Raw genomic sequence first — 17,901 nt, 5'->3', positions numbered from 1 at the left:
GATATACACATGATTTTGTATTTATATAGATATATATTTATATAGAGAGAGAGAGAGAGAGAGAGAGAGAGAGAGAAAGAGATTTTTATAGATAGATTGATTTTTTTAATATTTTTATCTCAGATATTTCTTTTTCAAGACACTCCTCGATAAATTCGGCCCTTTTGCTAATTGTGCAACGACGCCAGCTACCGCTGCTGCACCAAAATCACCCAAACGGAATCATCGGCACAAGGCGATTTTTAATTTAAGTAACTTTTTTTATTAAAGCTAAAATTAAATACCTGCTTGTAAAAAATGATTAGTTCCGAAGTAAACAAAAATTTAAAGAATGAAATTAAAAAAGGTTACTGCTATGAAAAAAGCAATTTTTAATAACTATATTTCAAAGACTGTACTGTCACCCTTAAAACTTTAATTATGCTGTGATCAATAAATTTACTGTGGTTACAGAGCTACCCAGGTTCAACAAAGGAATTGCTTGAAACATTTAACATTTGCAACCAATTTTATTAAAACTCAAATTTTCAAACAAAAACACACTCTAAACATTTCCAAATGCTATCAAGTAGATATCACATATTTTCAAATTATACGTTACTTAAAGTTTAAAATTTATCAATACAAAATTATCTTTTCAATAAAATGCAATTAAAAATCTAAGGCACAATATTCTATTACTCCAAATCCAGAAAAAACAATTAAGAATAAAAGGCACACTTATCATGAAATCTACTAAAATCAATTTAAAAAAATATATAGATCACAATATTCTCTGAATCCGGTAAGCACGATTAAGAATAAAAGGCTTATCTTAAAATATATATCTTAAAATATAGTAGAAACAATGAAAAGTCAGGGTAAATTGTTCCTTTAAAACTGTACTAAAATCGAAATTAGCACTCCAACTTCTTAGGGCTTCCTTCTAGTAAGGCAATTAGCACTTGTGGGACAACAGACTTTCAGCATTGGGACGCTCTGTGGATAGGCAAATAGATTCGAACATAGCGGCTTCGGCTCAACCTTGCTCAAAACTCCCGCTCATCCACTCAGGGACTCTGGCCTAGTCCATTCTCCTCTCAGCCATTCTTCAGTTCTTCAGCTTCACCATCTTTTACTCTCCTTTCAGCAAAGGGAATGAATCTCGGACTGACCATGAGCTGCTTATCATCCCATGAGCTGCAGCACAACCAGTGAATATCACAACAACAAAAAAGTTCCATTATAAGAACAGTCACAAATTAAATAATACATTATAAAAGTGATAAGACAATCCTAATGAAATATAAATAAACTTAATTACACATAATTATACACTGAAATCCCAGTTTAAAAGGATAATTAAAATTTCTAATAAATATCACTATTGTGATTGAATTTCAAATTTATAATGGCGGTGCCACCTGAAGGCAAATCATATTATACACCATAAACACTCACAAGAATTCGAAAATAAGCAGAGCTAACCAGTGCAGTCATCTATTGATGAAATAAGCGAACTATTTCCGCTGAAAAAGTAACCCATCTTTAAAAGTATTGATCTAAAAAAATATAACAAATTTTTATTTATTAAAAAACAATTAAAAAAATTTACTTTAAAACTTGATTCCAAGCATTAAAAGTACTATGTTTGGCTTAATCTAAAAATGAAATTAAAATCTGCACATTTCATATAGTGTCTTCAATTGAATCTCTGATAGAGAACGCTATCATCGCCTGCGTTTTATAATACCAAGAAGTTTTAAGGCCTGGTTTCTTAGGACAGGACGCCGTCAGCTGGAAATCAGCGCTAACCTCTGATTGGTCCATTTGTGAGTTTGATAGTATACATCATCGAACGCTCATCTTGAACTACAATTGCCGTCCAAGTCAACTGCAGTTGGATTACAACGTGACGTCCCTTACGAAATTTTAAGGTATATTTAAGGTTGATTTGAGGTATTTTTGAGGTATTAAGGTTGTTTTGAGGTATATTTGAGGTATATTTAAGGTTGCAGAGAAAACAGCAATAAAAATTATACCTCGTAAATGTTGTAATTAAGGTGTGCGAGGTTGATTTATCTATACTTCAGCTTGTTTTGATGTTGTTTAAAATTCACNGTTCCATTATAAGAACAGTCACAAATTAAATAATACATTATAAAAGAGATAAAACAATACTAATTAAATATAAATAAACTTAATTACACATAATTATACACTAAAATCCCAGTTTAAAAGGATAATTAAAATTTCTAATAAATATCACTATTGTGATTGAATTTCAAATTTATAATGGTGGTGCCACCTGGAGGCAAATCATATTATACACCATAAACACTCACAAGAATTCGAAAATAAGCAGAGCTAACCAGTGCAGTCATCTATTGATGAAATAAGCGAACTATTTCCGCTGAAAAAGTAACCCATCTTTAAAAGTATTGATCTAAAAAAATATAATAAATTTCTACTTATTACAAAACAAAAAAAATTTACCTTAAAATTTGATTCCAAACATTAAAAAATACTATGTTTGGCTTAATCTAAAAATGAAATTAAAATCTGCACATTTCATATAGTGTCTTCAATTGAATCTCTGACAGAGAACGCTTTCATCGCCTGTGTTTTATAGTACCAAGAAGTACAACCTGTTACGTCTTGTACTAAACTTGTACGTCTTGTTTACATCCATTATAAGTAGAATTTGCGAAAACAAAATACCAATAAAAATTGTCAGATAAAACTTTAAAACTGTGAGGGGAAAACAAGCTTGTCTTTAAACATCATAACTTAAAGGGAGCAAAATAGGCGCAAATAAAATTTTTTTCTTCAAGCAAACCAGGCTGGGCATTTTCCTTCTAGTAGCATTTCTTCTTCTGAAGGTATATAATTTTCTACTTTCGGAATCACATCTTTTTCATCATTCGAAGGATGGTAATTTTCGTTTAGCTCTAAAGGTTTTAATTTACTGCTTGATTGAGTACCAATAATATCTTCTTTTATCACAATCAAGTTCTCGACTTCAGCTCTAGACTCCAAATCGCTATCTTCTGGATAATTTGTATCTTTTTGGGGAAGAATTTCTGTTTTATTAGCAGATCCATTGAGTATTTCTTCCTCGGTAGTGCGCGTAGCAGGCACGTACTTGTTTTGCTTCCATTCGGGAGATTTTCCTTCTATTTCCATTTTAACAGGATGAATAAATGGTATCAATTCTTTTTTTTCGAGTATTCTCAAAGTCATTTGTTCAAAAATCTGCAATTTTGTAAGAAAGGAAAATGAATATTTAACCTTTAGTTACCTTTGCATATATTCAAACGTAACGTACTAGGTGGGAAAAAAGGATATCACCTAGAATAATTTTTGTACTAATAATCGTATTTAGCAATTTTAACGGTTCCAGTAGGATCTGTGACCTCAAATATATGCTGACTAATCAGTAGCCGATATGCTAAGTAATTAGCAATAAAAGTTTTGAATCTGAGGCATAATTTTTTCTATACTATAGTAATATACGTATTTTTCTGATAAGAAATCTAAAGTTTAAACTATTTATGATGAGAGGGAGGGGATTCGAGGAAAATTTAAATTGATTATTTTTAAAGAAATAAATACCTAATGTAACTTACAAAGAGTTTAACTTCTGCAAACATAAGCTAAAAAATTCTTTTATAATTTGTCGTTGTTAGTCGATTACTAAAACTTTTTTTAATTACAAAATACAATGTTTCTTATTAAATCGTCAGCTAATTTCATTCTTATTTAGTAAAGAGATTTTAATAAAATATAACATTCTACGAAGATTTATAAAAACATATTTCTGATTGAATGTGGTTATACATCTGTTTTTATTTTTGCTGATTCATTCTATGGAGTGAACAATTATAATTATGTGCAATATAATAATGATCAGTATGCATTCATATATTTGGATTAATATATTTATAGATTACTCAATGTACATTTTAATAATTAAATGGCAAAAGCTAATATAAAGCTAATATAAAGATACTAGTTTTGTAAAAGAAAACTTTTGTTTCTTTGAATCAAACTTTTGTCACATCAGCAATGAATAGGCGATATATTTTATTGCTTGAAAGCTAACACGAGAAACAATTTAACTATCATTTACTTAAACTTCAGCAATGATAAGGAAAAACTGTGGAAAGCCACGTTTACCACCACACCATTGTACCACCAAATTACAATAATGTAGGATGTAAGGAAAAGTTCGACTAAAATATGCTCTAAAGTATACCATAAAATATATCTAGAATAAATTTTAAATCGACAAATAAAAGACACATTTTCATATAATTTCGAGTAGAATGGAAACGTTAACTTGTTCGAAATAATTGGTGTTGTATTTACTTTGATTTTATAATTTCATTGTAATTAGAAATAATTGGCATTGCATTACTTGAGGCTAAGGGTTATTTCCTCTCATTCGATATTGACGTTTCATATGTAACGGAATTTTTTGACCTCCTTAAAAGTGCTTTTTAAAGCTAACAGCCAAAACAAATTGTACTGCATTGTTTTTCCAGAAATTTGTGACTGAGTTATTATTATTTCAGTGTAAGAGTCTTTGTCCTTATCTTACATAAAACCTATTTTAATATCGCGTTAAGTAATAATATACAATGTATTATAATGTGTTGCAGGTAGTTCTGATCAAAATCGATTATCGTGTGAACCTAACTAATTTTTTTTTCACTTTTTAATTTATTTGAGAAAATACAACTTATTTAAGTTGCTTCACTATTTTAAAATTATATATTTTATGCAGTGTACTATAAAAACGAGGGATATTTCAGGTGGATCTTATAATTTTGTAACATACTGTATACTTTTTATGGTGTTTCGAAAAGTAATAATTCATTATATACCAATATACTCTATCATACTAACGAAAATAATTTAGTATAAATTAATTATACTGAATACTTCTAGAATAAGTTTTCCGCAAATATGCAAAAAAGTCAAATATCATATTGAACCTACATTAAAATAGCTAACATTCAGGAATTTTGGAAATGGAATAAAAGTCACATCTGAATTCGTATCTCATCGATTATATATACATTCTTCTAACAGAAAAATACAATCATGCAATCATAGTTGTATAAAGGTTAATTTAAATTTCCGAGTAAGTTTAAGAACTTGAATCACTTACAAATAGATATTACTTTAATATTCACATTCAAACTTTATGTGTGTATAACTCTTGTATATTCGATTATGTCAAATATAAATTGCGAAAAATTTTGCGAATGCTTAGACTGGAGGTAATTTATAAAAATTAAATTTTAAACAAAATCGTCTAGTCAAAATGAAAAAAAAAAAGAGAGAAGATAATGACTGATTGATGTAAACGATAGTGAAAAAGAGAGAAAAATTAGAGATAAACAAGATAAGAATGGAATTTTAGTTCAAGAAAAAAAAGTTTTCTGATGAAACGAGTGTGAGCGTTAAATAAAGTATTGTGAAAATTGCAACATTTGTTACGTTTGTTTAATTAGGAATGTTATAAAGAAAAATTTTCTTTTTTAAGAAACTTATATAATAATAATTTTTAATTACTTTAATTTTAAAGTTTCGAAACCCTAAATATTTCAAGAAGGCAATTGTAGTTGGCGAAATTGAATAATTTGGTGAATATAAAACGTATTTGGTGAATATAATGTGTCTAATCCTCTTAGTTTTGCTGCCATTTTTTCAGTTTCTTAAGTGCCTCACAAATTTAGTTTAAAATGAGACTATCGTATCAGATGTATGTACGTAGTGATGGTGAGAATCGTAAAATAAGTTTGTATGGAAGCTTGAATTAAATCTATAATGTCTTACTTCTTTAACATTTTCACCAGTCTTGGCACTGCATTCAAAAAATTTGAGATTTTCACTGTTGGCAAAATTTTGGCCTTCTTTAAAAAGTACTTCCCTTCTATGGAAAAGGTCAGATCGAGCACCAACTGTCAATTATAAAATATTTTCATTAAAAGAAACTTGAAATCTTAAGAAATATAGTCATAAAAATTTTTTTTTTCTGGGAACGTAACATTATTTTTGAGTTAATGCTCAATTCGTTAAATACGCAACTGTTCTTGAATTATATCAGTGGATACTCTAACATAATAGATAGTTCATTTTATAAAAATGAGATGGCGCGTAGGCAGCTGAGAAGTGGTGAGATTTCGACACGAGAAGTTGTCTTACCAAATTAATGCCTCCTCCTCAGTAATATATTCAAACCAAATATTTTCTCACCCAAATATATTTTTTATAAATGAAATTTCCAATGTCAATTTTAATATGTATCATCTAAATGCCACAGTGCACACATACGCATATTTTTTTCCCATTGAGATATCCAGAAATTTTTAAAGTTTCAAACATGAGCAATTTGTATCAATCCTAAGGGATGCAAACTGAGGATTGCGCTAATTCCATGGTCATAAACAACCCTTGCATTGCTCGGCAAAATATTTAAATTAGTATTTTTACTTCAGAAACCCTGCAATGTCCAATTTAAAACCTGATATGGGAAATCATAGCGAATTTGCATTTCACCAGTCTTGGCACTGCATTCAAAAAATTCGAGATTTTCACTTTTGGCAAAATTTTGGCCTTCTCTAAAAAGTACTTCCCTTCCATAGAAAAGGTCAGATCGAGCCCCAACTGTCAATTATAAAATATTTTCATTAAAAGAAACTTGAAATCTTAAGAAAAAAATTGTCATAAATAAAAAAAATTTTCTGGGAATATAACATTATTTTTGCGTTATTGCTCAATCCGTTAAATTCGTAATTCGTTAAATACGCAACTGTTCCTGAATTATATCAGTGGATACTCAAATGTCGTAGATGGTTCATTTTATAAAAATGGGATGGCGCGTAGGCAGCTGAGAAGTGGAGAGATTTCGACACGAGAAGTTGTCTTACGTTTTAAATCATGCGCATTTTGTATCAAGCCTAAGGGATACAAACTGAAGATTACGATCTCCATGGTCATAAACAACCCATGCATTACTCTGCAAACGATTCAAATTAGTATTTTTACTTCAGAAACCCTTTAATTTCCAAATAAAAACAGCTAGTAATATTTCAGTATAAATATTTATTTTAAAGCTATTGTTGTATTTATTTTAAAGTTGTAAAGCTAATGTAATATTTATTTTAAAGTTGTTCCTTATGCTACTTGCCAATATCAGCAAGGGATATCATCATACCAATATCATGGGAAATTATAGCGAATTTGCAAGATAGAGAATGCTTTTCTTGATTTTCAGTGGCACCCTTTGTTGCCAATGTTACGACTTAAGTCATACGAACACGTCACAGCCCGTTTTACAGGGGGAAACCAATTCATTCATACACAGATTGTAACTTAAACCTTAAACAGAGAACGCTCAATCTCCAATTCAGTACTTTTAGAGGTATTGATTTCTTGCAGGAACTTGGTAGACTTTGCGTTTCCGGCAGATTTAACGTGCACCAGTCAGTATTTGATGCAGTGGCGTATCTAGGGTATGGCAGGCATGGCTAGAGCCATGGGCGCATTATTTGAAAAAGGCGCAAAATCAACTGCAACGTTTCTTTCGTNATAGCTTCTGGAGTTAATTTCCTCATTTTCTCACGCCATTCTCGAAGTTTCTCAAAGGTACAAATGTCTGCAGTATCATAAACCAGAAGAATACCGCTTGCATTTCTAGTTGGTCTGGAAGAAAAAAAAATTTTAATATATTTGTCAGCATTATCAATAAAATTTTTTTTTTTTAATTGATGCTGTTTCTCTTTGAGGAGAAAAGCTTATTACTGAAGGATATTTACTTACTATTAAGGTAAATATAAAAATAAATTCAGGAAGTTTAGAAAAATAAAGGGACAAAGTAGGCATGCAAAAAGAATTAGTTGCAATAGTACGTTATTTAAATTGCTTTAGAGCTGCAAAATGGGATAATAGAGATGGTCTGGCAAACACCCCAGGATGGTCTGAAGACACGCCATCACAGTTTTGATCTTCAATAGAGAGGATGGCTCCCCACTTTGACAGCTCAGATATCTGTATGTGAAGTCGAGTACTTTGCGATGGAACAATTTAACGAGGATCGATCTCGCACTCCTTCATTCCCTTCGCTGACTGATCAGGGGTCACCCACCCACACTGACACATACTCACACCACTGGTTCATCGTCCACAGCCAGTGATGCTTTACCTTGGTGATCTGCTGGAAATTAAGTCTTACGAACAATTCATTGTAAGTTAGGAAAAGAATAAAAAATCGCAAAAGTGCACAGGGCCGCAAACGCAACCGCAAATTATACGTAAATAATAAAAAATTTTATAATGTCTTAAGGGTACTAACATTTGCAATATCAAAAATCTGAAGAATACCGTGTGGATTTTCCGACATTCTGGAAAGAAAATTTTTAAGTAGATTCTAACTGGATCATCAAAAGAGTTTTATTTTTTTCTTTCAGGAGAAGATTTTATTAAAGGATTTTAACTTATCAGTAAGGTAAATATCAATCAATGTTCCTGCTCCATCGAATTCTGGTAATTCAAGAAATTTTATTGAAATCTAACATCATCACTAACAATCTGGCAACAATCTTGTTTGTTATAAAGAGATTTGTAATAATAGTGGTAAGTTATAGAGAATTTTTTTAAAAATAATTTTGCATTATCTTTTTTAAATTTTCTTCTTTATATTCTAATAAAATTTGATATAAAGTAAGAAATAAAGTAAATGAGCAATTTAAATAACATTTTTCCCGAGTAAACTCTCATTGTGCGATGATATAAATTTACCAAAATCAGTTAAAGGGAAGATAAAAATTCTAAAAGTTTAAAATTAGTTTAAGACAGGAAAAGAATTAAGTAGAAATTATAATTTAAATTTAAACGGAACAACCCAGCTTAAAAAAGCATCAGATATCAGTATTTGATCAGGATGAAAGTGGTTAAAATTTTCAATTCAGCATAACTAATTGAGCAATTCTGAATCCTTGTGATCGCCCCCTACCACCCCTTAAAGTTTTTCCCAGTAATCCTGTATTCAACGAAGTTAGTCATGGTTATTAAAAATAAATATTAATTAAGTTACGACACAGTGATGATGTAAGTAAATAATACAATCAAATAAATTTTTTATTGGTAATGTAATATTTTGCAAAAAGTAAGCTTTACGTAACTCTAAAATGTAACAAAGTTTAATTAAAAATGAAATTTTTGAACTTACATTGGCACCAATGCACGAAATCTCTCATTGCCAGGATGAACCGCAAAAAACAAATGCACAGTTTTATCCTTTACCTTAAGTCGTTTAGTGTAGTTGCCCCCGTGGAATATCGGATTATAAATGTCTAAAATGATGATATACCCTTTAGTTGAAGTAAAACTTTAACTGACAAACATGAGTGAAATATAATCAGGTAAAAGTACCAACTATGTGCACTCCTAAGCATTTATTTTTTGAAAAAAAATCCTTCTTTCTAAATTTTACTTATCCTTTCTTCTTAAGTCATAACAAGAATCTATATTTTTGTGCAATGATATCACTACTTTTTGAAATATATAAGATCTTTAATAATGATGATATCATTAAATCTATTAGGCAAAGTAGAATGAGATGGACCGGGCATGTAGTGAGAATGAGCCCAGATCGAACAGCTTTAAGTCTTTAATGCAACCCCCTCCAATTAAAGGCCAAGAGGAAGGCCCAAAAAGAGATGGAAAGACTGTGTGGATGAGGATTTTGCCATCCTAAAAGTAAAGAACTGGAAATCAGTTGCTGGGGGAAAGACAGAATGGGAAAAGCTTCTGAGGAAGGCCCAAGCTCACAAAGGGCTGTCGTGCCAATGCTGATGATGATCGCTGGAATTTACAGTTAATATTATGGCAGAACAGCGTGAATGGCCCAATGCAAACTTACAAACTGCATTGTTACATACGGAACTTCTTGTGCACCCTACTTAGCAAAAACAATTAGCCATTGATGAGGGTGATAGTTTTCCCTTAGCCGCTGCTGTAATAATTAGAGACACTTATATGGATGACATTTTGTCAGGTAGTTCAGACTTTCAAGAATTTCAATTACTACAAGAACAGTTAGTAGACCTGTTTAAAAAGGCGGGTATNAAAAAACTTATATATCTATTTCTCACCGTTGACCAGCGAATGCAGCTGCAACGAAAAAAAAGGGGCCAAAATCCTCCCACGCAGGTGTCAGCTGAGGTCCCATCCGAAGAGATTGCGGAGATTGTATCAAGTTACCCTTGGTAAAGGAAAAGACTGGGGAAAATTTCTTTAAGGCAGTGCATGACTGAAAAAAAAGTAAAAAAACAGTAATAGACAATTATAGATAAATTACAATTGCATAATTAAAATATAAAACACAATAAATCTATAAAAGTTAATAATTAAAAAAATATGCAGTAAATAAACCTGTGCATTATAAATTGATAAATGATTTAAATATAAGCTGAACGTTAAATGAAGTTAAGAGCAATAACTCGTAAATAATAAATTAAGAGTTAAGATAATAAAAGTAAAGCAAATTAAGAAAACAAAATTAAAGCAAATTAAGAAAAAACAAAGTTAAAGCAAATATTAAAATAAACTTGTGATAATTAACATTATCACAATTGTCCTAGCAGAAGATAACAGAGAAAATAAGAATAGAGCTAAACCTTTGACGTAGAATAATTTACGGACATGAAATACAGCATGAAACACCGGTGTCGGCGTGAAAGGTAAAATCTTTCAAACACGGCTCATTTCCAAAGAATATTTTTTCAAATTTGCAGTTACTTAGATCTAAGAGAAACAGTTATTCTTCATTGAAATTTCTTTAATTCACAAAATAAATTAAGGATAAATTTTTGAAAAATACCAAAATATACTTTTGCTTGTGATTAAAGAATCAGAAAAAAATATATAAAAATGAATTTCAAATGCGTTAAAGGGTTAAAAACATAAGATAGTTACGATTCCGGTAGCAGAATTCCTCCAGCTCGGAAACGGGAGCTGCAGATTATCAGAGCATCTGCAGATTTTTTTTTCATCAATAGATTTAAAAAAAGTCAGATTTGAAAATTACTAAAAGAAGAAACAGGAAAAACCTTTTTTTTTAAAACCCTAAACGTACTCAATTACTGTTTGTTTCGAGTCCTTATAGCAATTTTAAGCCAATTTGTAGATATACAGGGTGTTTATAAAGTCCCAGACTCATTTTGATGTTTAATAACTCATAAAATAATAAAAATAGATTAAAATTAATAACATAAATGGTTAGATAGACTCAAAAAGTTTCATGACCCTTGTCAGTGAACTTCCAGGTGTGCCCCCTTCGTCGCAAGTCGATAGTCAATTTCAAGCCAGGTAGCGGCAAGCATGTCGGCATTTACAGAGGCTATTACGGTTGTAATTCTGGCTTTTAGGTCATCAATGTTCGACACGATCCTCCTGTAAACATTGTCCTTTATAAATCCCCAAAGAAAAAAGTCCAGCGGCGTTATATCAGGTGATCTGGATGGCCAAGAAACTGAACCTCCTCGCCCACATCTTCCTGGAAAATGGTCATTCAAAGAACTACGAACGATGATACCCACATATACCTTCGTATTCGATGATACCTTCGTATTTCCACAACTAGAAGAGCTTCAGCCAACTTTTTGCAACAAGATGGTGCACCACCTCATTGGGGTATCATCGTTATCAAATCCATATAACAACTTTAAAAAAAAAAAAAGTTGTTATATGGATTTGAATGATTGTTTTGAATTCTTAGAATTTTGTGCATTTGCAATGTACCTAAGTTAGTAGCGAGCGAAGCGAGCTTGGTGTGCGAAGCAAACCATATAAGATTGCGTAGCAATTTTCTGGGGTTGGTGAGCGTTAACCAGCAGGGGGCGCAGCCCACTAGTATTAAACTATTATCTTAAAATGAATATTTTTAAATTAATTTTAAAAAAGTATGCTTAAACAAAAATTAATTTTTATGTAAATTACCTTCGAATTTTCCACTGATATATGTTCGAACCAAACTTGCTTTTCCTACGCCTGAAATGTGAAAGAAATAATAAGTAATAAATAAAATGTTCTTGCTTATCAAAACAAAAAAGCGAAACTAAGAAGAAAATAGAAATGTAGTATAATTAAACTCCAATACTAAAACAAATTAACACTTACTATTAATAATACTAATTAATTGCTCTTTAGTCAAGAATTTAAAATTCTTAAACCATATTATAATATTAGGGCTGACTACTATGCCCCTCGCAGCAAAACAATTTGGGTCCAGGGCCTGACTAAGGCAGGGGCTGTTGCCCCGGACCCCCAAATCGAATAGAAAGTCTATTTTAAGTTTCCTTCTTTACTGAACTTTTTTTTAAACAAAATATCAGTGCAGTGTAAAATCCTGTCAGTTTCATGTTAGTTTCTTCATTAATCTATCGTATAAACACAAAAAATCTATATTTCGCAAATCCGTGACTTTTTAGGGCGGAATTCAGCAAAATTTTTGCAATTACGATGGACAAATATGGCCAATCAAAATCCTGCATTTTTACATATCGCAAAATGCGATATGTCTACAAAAGTACGGGGTTTTGATTGGCTTAATTGAGTCATGGACGCTGCGAAAATTTAGCTGAATTCCGCCCTGTCAGCATGGATATGAATTTTTCGCAGCTAGATGATTAATCAAAAAACTGCAATCGGCATGATGGACACAGAATAGTCAGAAAAATAATAAAATGGACTGAAAGATATTTCGTCTGTCCAGGTTCTAGTCAATTTTCGTATTATGTTATCTATAATGAGGTGAAAAATTTAAATACCTCCATAAAGTTCGGTTATTCATTACTGAAGTAGTGAAGCAGAGGGGGGCCCCCCCAAAGAACTTTCTTGCCCCGGGCCCCAATTAGGCTAAGTCGGGCCCGTCTTGATTCCTCACTGGGCCAATATTCATGAATCTTGGCTCCAGTAAGGGTTCAAAGGGCCTTTATTGTTGCGATACTGCCCTATATTGAATTTTCCGATTTACCCGATATTTTACAGCCACTTTACAACCAATATCGGTCCTATATAGAACTGTCAAATTCTCCCGATATGTTTTATCTATTATTTAACCAATGTAGGTTCTATATTGGCCAATGTAGGCCCTATATAGGCCATTATAGAACCAATATTAAAAAAATCTAGACATCCCAATATTGGTACCTCTGTGCATGTTCTGATAGGACTCATATCGACCAAATTTGAATTGCCCAAGGTAAAATTTTTAAGAGTGGTAGAAAATTAAAAACTCTGTATATGTCTAAAAGACAAACTAAATCTTATAATCATAATTTTTGATAATTTTGCCAAAATTTTGAGAGCCTTATCACGAGAGAGCTGAAACTAAGTGGCATTTCAAATGCATTTACATGTGGTTACGGGAAATAACTTAATATTAGTTTTGCATAAAACAAAGAATGATACATACTTTAAAACATAATTTTAACAAGTAATCGGAGATATTTTTCGAAAAACCATTGAAGACCCTTATAATATTCTTCTTTAAAGGTCCTTTAAAGGATAAGAATACAAGGGATCCTTTAAAGGTATTATTATCATAATTTTTTTTAAAAAAAATAATACTTATAAATTGTTGGTACTAAGAAGCCAAAGCTCATAAGTAACTACTTCCATTATTTATATTCTATTCTTTTCAATATTTCTATTCTATTCTTTTCATTATTTCTATTCTATTCTTTTCATTATTTCTATTCTATTATTTCTATTCTATTCTTTTCATTATTTCTATTCTATTCTTTTCATTATTTCTATTCTATTCTATTATTTCTATTCTATTATTTATATTAGACAACGCCAGGCTCTGATATACCCAGGTCACCGGCTATAGATAATACATATCTGTGCATTGAATATGAGAATATTATAAATATTATACAAAACGATAATTGAATACGATATTATTCTGAATGATGTTACATTTTATTTTGGGTAAAGAAATATATATCTACCAATGTAGAAATTAGATTGATACAGAAAATATAACTATACACTTTTGACAATCCTTGCTTGCGATACTATAATTTGTACAATGGGTGTTAATGTTTGTGTGAGTGACAACTCGAAAATACAGACAACACATAATCCTTGTATCCAATAGAGATGACAGTTGAGCAAAAACAGCGGATAACTCAACCAAACATTCTTACGTTACATATCTGCTGAGTACACACATTTAAGACATAAATCAAATTATTTTCTGCTTTTATTATTTATGATCTCTAAGTTTGTTCTTCTATTTATATTGCAATATTTCTTTCCGAAAACCACAACCATGTATGCCTCCAATTGTTTTCGAAAAGTAATCTATGTCCTCAAGGAGCTCAAGCAAAACACAGAGTCAAAGAAGTGTACATGGCCTTCAATGTACAAGGATGTCAAGAAATTCATTAAGGCCTGTATATCTTGTCAAAGTTCCAAGAAACAGCGACACGTATATAAATCGCTTGGGAGGTATCTACCAACATTAGAAAGATTCGACAAAATTCATCTTGACATAATTGGACCTTTGAAAAACATCCCGAGAACATTAAAAATTACAAATATTAGAGCATTAACAATTCTAGAAAGATCTCTATAAAACGTTTGAAACAGTCTACAGACTTGAAGAACACTCCTTTGATTATTCACAGTCAGTATACCACCACCTATTCATAAATAATCTACTCCAAATATTAAAGTGAAAATGGTTACTTTTTCTAACGAACCGTTAAAAGAAGGCTGTTTCCAACAAGTCATCAAGTGTTGGGAGACCTACTAAAGTTTCGTCTAAATTTCTCGACACGTTCGAATGAGGTTTTTACTGGAAGAAGAGTAATGAAGCGACATGACGTCAAGTACGCATTCCGCATTTTTAAATTATTCAATAATTATATATGAACTCTAAGTTTGTATTCATCCATATATTCGAAATTGGACTAGTTATTATGGTCATCCTTATATTCGAATTGGACTAGTTATTCTGTTTCATTTGTTTTTGTGCTTTACGCATCACAAGTATTTGCTGTCAAATTTAACTAAAACGCATTTTACATAAATTCCAATTTAATGTGAACAGTCTTTATTAAATGTTTTTATTCATAAAGCTTTTCATTTGGCTTCAAGTTAAGTTTCAACTCCTGGGCGTCAATAATAAGAAAATAATAGTTTTCAGTACTTTTTTAAGGCTAGCCGAAATCTTTTGTCTAGGGCTAAAAAAACAGATTGGCAAGCTAGGTTCATTTTTATTACCAATTAATAGGGGACAGTTGGATAAAACGGGATAGTCGGACAAAATGGGATACCTCGCCTAGGGACCAGACTATTGCAGCTGTCTAGCGGACGACGACAGAAACTTGTTATTTGACTGTGATTATATCATTTTCAGTGCGTACCGTCTCGAGATCACTAGTTGATACAAAGCTGTAGATCTCAAAACTTTTTTACTCCATTTTTTTGCTACTTTCTACATTTACGTGCGTTGTTTTTCACATTGTACTGCCTATATATATAGGATTACAATTCCGGTGAGTATTACATTTAATGAAGCATTTATTAACGAGTATTCTCATGTCTAGTCAATCTAATTTTTCTTTCACGTTTAGGTAGCAGCCATGTTTGTTTTGAAAAGTGTCTGAGTCTGACAAAACGGGATACTTATGAGTTGGATAAAACGGGATAGAGTTTTTTTATATCCCGTTTTATCCACCTATTTATTTGTTGGCCTAATACTTTTACTATATTATTATTACTATATTGAAAGAAATGTAAAAAAGGCTCGTACAAATACATTGACCCCTGGATTGGCAGCAGTGAAAAAGTTGGACAGATAAGAGACAGTATTCAATGCTGAACAAGAAAAAAACGCGTGAGCATGTATTGGCTCTAGAAGAGAGATTATTTGGTATAACTCTAACGGACAAACAAATGCTAGCATTGGGTTAGCTGAGAGAAACAATATTAAGCATAATTTTAACACAGGAAAAAAAATGGCTGGGAAGTGTTGGTTTTAATCATTTCTAGGCAGGCATGAAGAACTTAGTCACCAAAATCCAGAACCCACGGGTATGGTCCGAGCAAAAGGGTTTAATCGCACTGCAGTTAAGCAGTTTTTTTAACTTTTGAATTCTCTATTAAGTAAACATAGGATCACTCCAAATGATATTTATAATGTTGATGAAACAGGAATTCTAACAGTGCCAAACAAGCCTTCAAAAGTGTTGAGTCTACGAGGCAAAAAGCAAGTGGGTAGCTTGTCCTCAGCCGAATGAGGAGTTTTGGTTACTGTTGAAACATGCATAAGTGCAGCTAGGGTATTCATCCCTCCTGTATTTGCATTTCCTCAAGTGAAGGAAAACCCAAGACTCATGGATGATGTTTTCCCAGGATCGTTTGAAGTGTATCACAAGATCTGCTTCCAGGCATTGAACACCAGACTGTTGGAAATTCCAATTAAAATTATTAATCTATCAGTTAATTTCATCTAGTGAGCGCGTGATAATCACGTGCTCTAGGCTAATCCGACTCCTCCCACACACACTGACACTCTGGTTCGAGAGAGAACTGTTTTAGAACTGCGATGCGAAGCATGTTTTTTTGTTGTGTGTGTCCGTAAATATATTGTGTCCATATGTTTATGTTTGTAAATAAAATTTAATATTGAATGTTTCACTCTCAACTGAAATTATTTAGAAGATTTATAGAAGTCTATGGATTAATACGAAGTGTTCCCGGCCTTTTGGTGGAGGTAAGCTATCTCCTTTATGATATCTTTTGGTAATACCCAAAATCTGGCATCCCTGCTCGGNGTTTCACATCTGGCAAATTCGAAAGTGGATGAGTGCGTATTTTGTAATAAATCCCATTTAAGTCAAGATTGTAAATATGCTATGAATTTACCATTTGAAAAAAAGAAAGAAATACTTATAGAAAAGGGTATCTGTTATCGATGCTTAAGTTATTAACCTAGACATATTGGGCGCTTTTGTAAAAATAAAGTTAATTGTTTGAAATGTAATGGACAACATTTGTTAATTATGTGTAAAATGAAAAAAGAATTTCATGGCAATAAAATTAATGAAAAGGGGTCGGAAGAAAAAGTCGTTACGGAAAGCTCTTTAACTAATACTACATGCATGCGTCAGGTTTATTTACAAACATTAGTATTACAAATACGAGGGGATAATAAAACCAAATTTATTCGGATTCTCATTGATACGGGTTCGCAGCGATCGTACATATCGAAATACGCTGCAACGTGTATGGAATATGATGTTATCGGTGAAGAATCTATTTTGCATTCTTTATTTGGGGGTGTTAAAAAGACAGAAAATCATAGAAGATATTTAGTTCATATAAGTAATGTAGATAACAGTTATCATTGTAATTTTGAGGTATTGGATCAGGAAGTAATTTGTTCTAATATTTCTAGAATAAATTTATTCCCTCATATAAAAGAACTTAAATCTCGTAGCATATTTTTAACTGATACTACACAGGGTTATAATGATCAGTTGTTGTATCAGTCTTCTCCCTTAGAAATTCATTTGTTAATTGGGGCTGACATCGCTGGCAAACTGCTCAGTGGGGGAATAGAGGAACTTAGTTCAGGACTGGTTTGCGTAGGAACTAAATTAGGTTGGACTCTAATGGGAAAGAATAATAAAGCAGAAGAACAAGATAGTACAAATACCGTCCTATCTTGTCACGTGAATGATGCGAATATTTCAGATTTATGGCGGTTAGACCAGTGCCGTAACTTCACCCCTCGGGGCCCTGGTTCAAAAATTTTTGGCGGAGGCCCTTTCAAAAACTTTCAGTACTCCATCTCTAATCATCATTTTCGCTATTTATGTATTATGTTAG

The 17,901-nt window shown here is 31.8% G+C and overlaps 1 protein-coding gene and 1 long non-coding RNA gene across 4 annotated transcripts in view; both read right to left on the bottom strand.

The window, feature by feature from the left end:
- The window catches only part of LOC107455303 (ras-related protein Rab-6A-like), a 69,177-nt gene that overhangs the window by 45,014 nt on the left and 6,262 nt on the right, over positions 1–17,901 (bottom strand). Inside the window, exon 1 of one of the 3 annotated variants that reach the window (XM_071177409.1) lies at positions 1,024–1,510. The exons of the other annotated variants lie outside the window; for them this stretch is intronic. Coding sequence (XP_071033510.1) covers positions 1,024–1,045 — 22 coding nt within the window. The 5' untranslated portion in view covers positions 1,046–1,510. Of the gene's footprint in view, positions 1–1,023; positions 1,511–17,901 lie in introns of those variants that run through there. 3 annotated transcript variants of the gene reach the window in all.
- Positions 2,107–9,857, bottom strand: LOC107442723 (uncharacterized). Its single transcript, XR_011636121.1, has 3 exons — positions 9,221–9,857; positions 5,827–7,695; positions 2,107–3,234 (listed from the first exon to the last, which is right to left on the bottom strand). It is a non-coding gene; the product is annotated as an uncharacterized lncRNA (long non-coding RNA).

Source organism: Parasteatoda tepidariorum, chromosome 2 (genome assembly GCF_043381705.1).
Source record: "Parasteatoda tepidariorum isolate YZ-2023 chromosome 2, CAS_Ptep_4.0, whole genome shotgun sequence".
NCBI lineage: Eukaryota > Metazoa > Arthropoda > Arachnida > Araneae > Theridiidae > Parasteatoda > Parasteatoda tepidariorum.
Note: the sequence above shows the minus strand (reverse complement) of the source record. Positions and strands in the feature narration are given on the sequence as shown.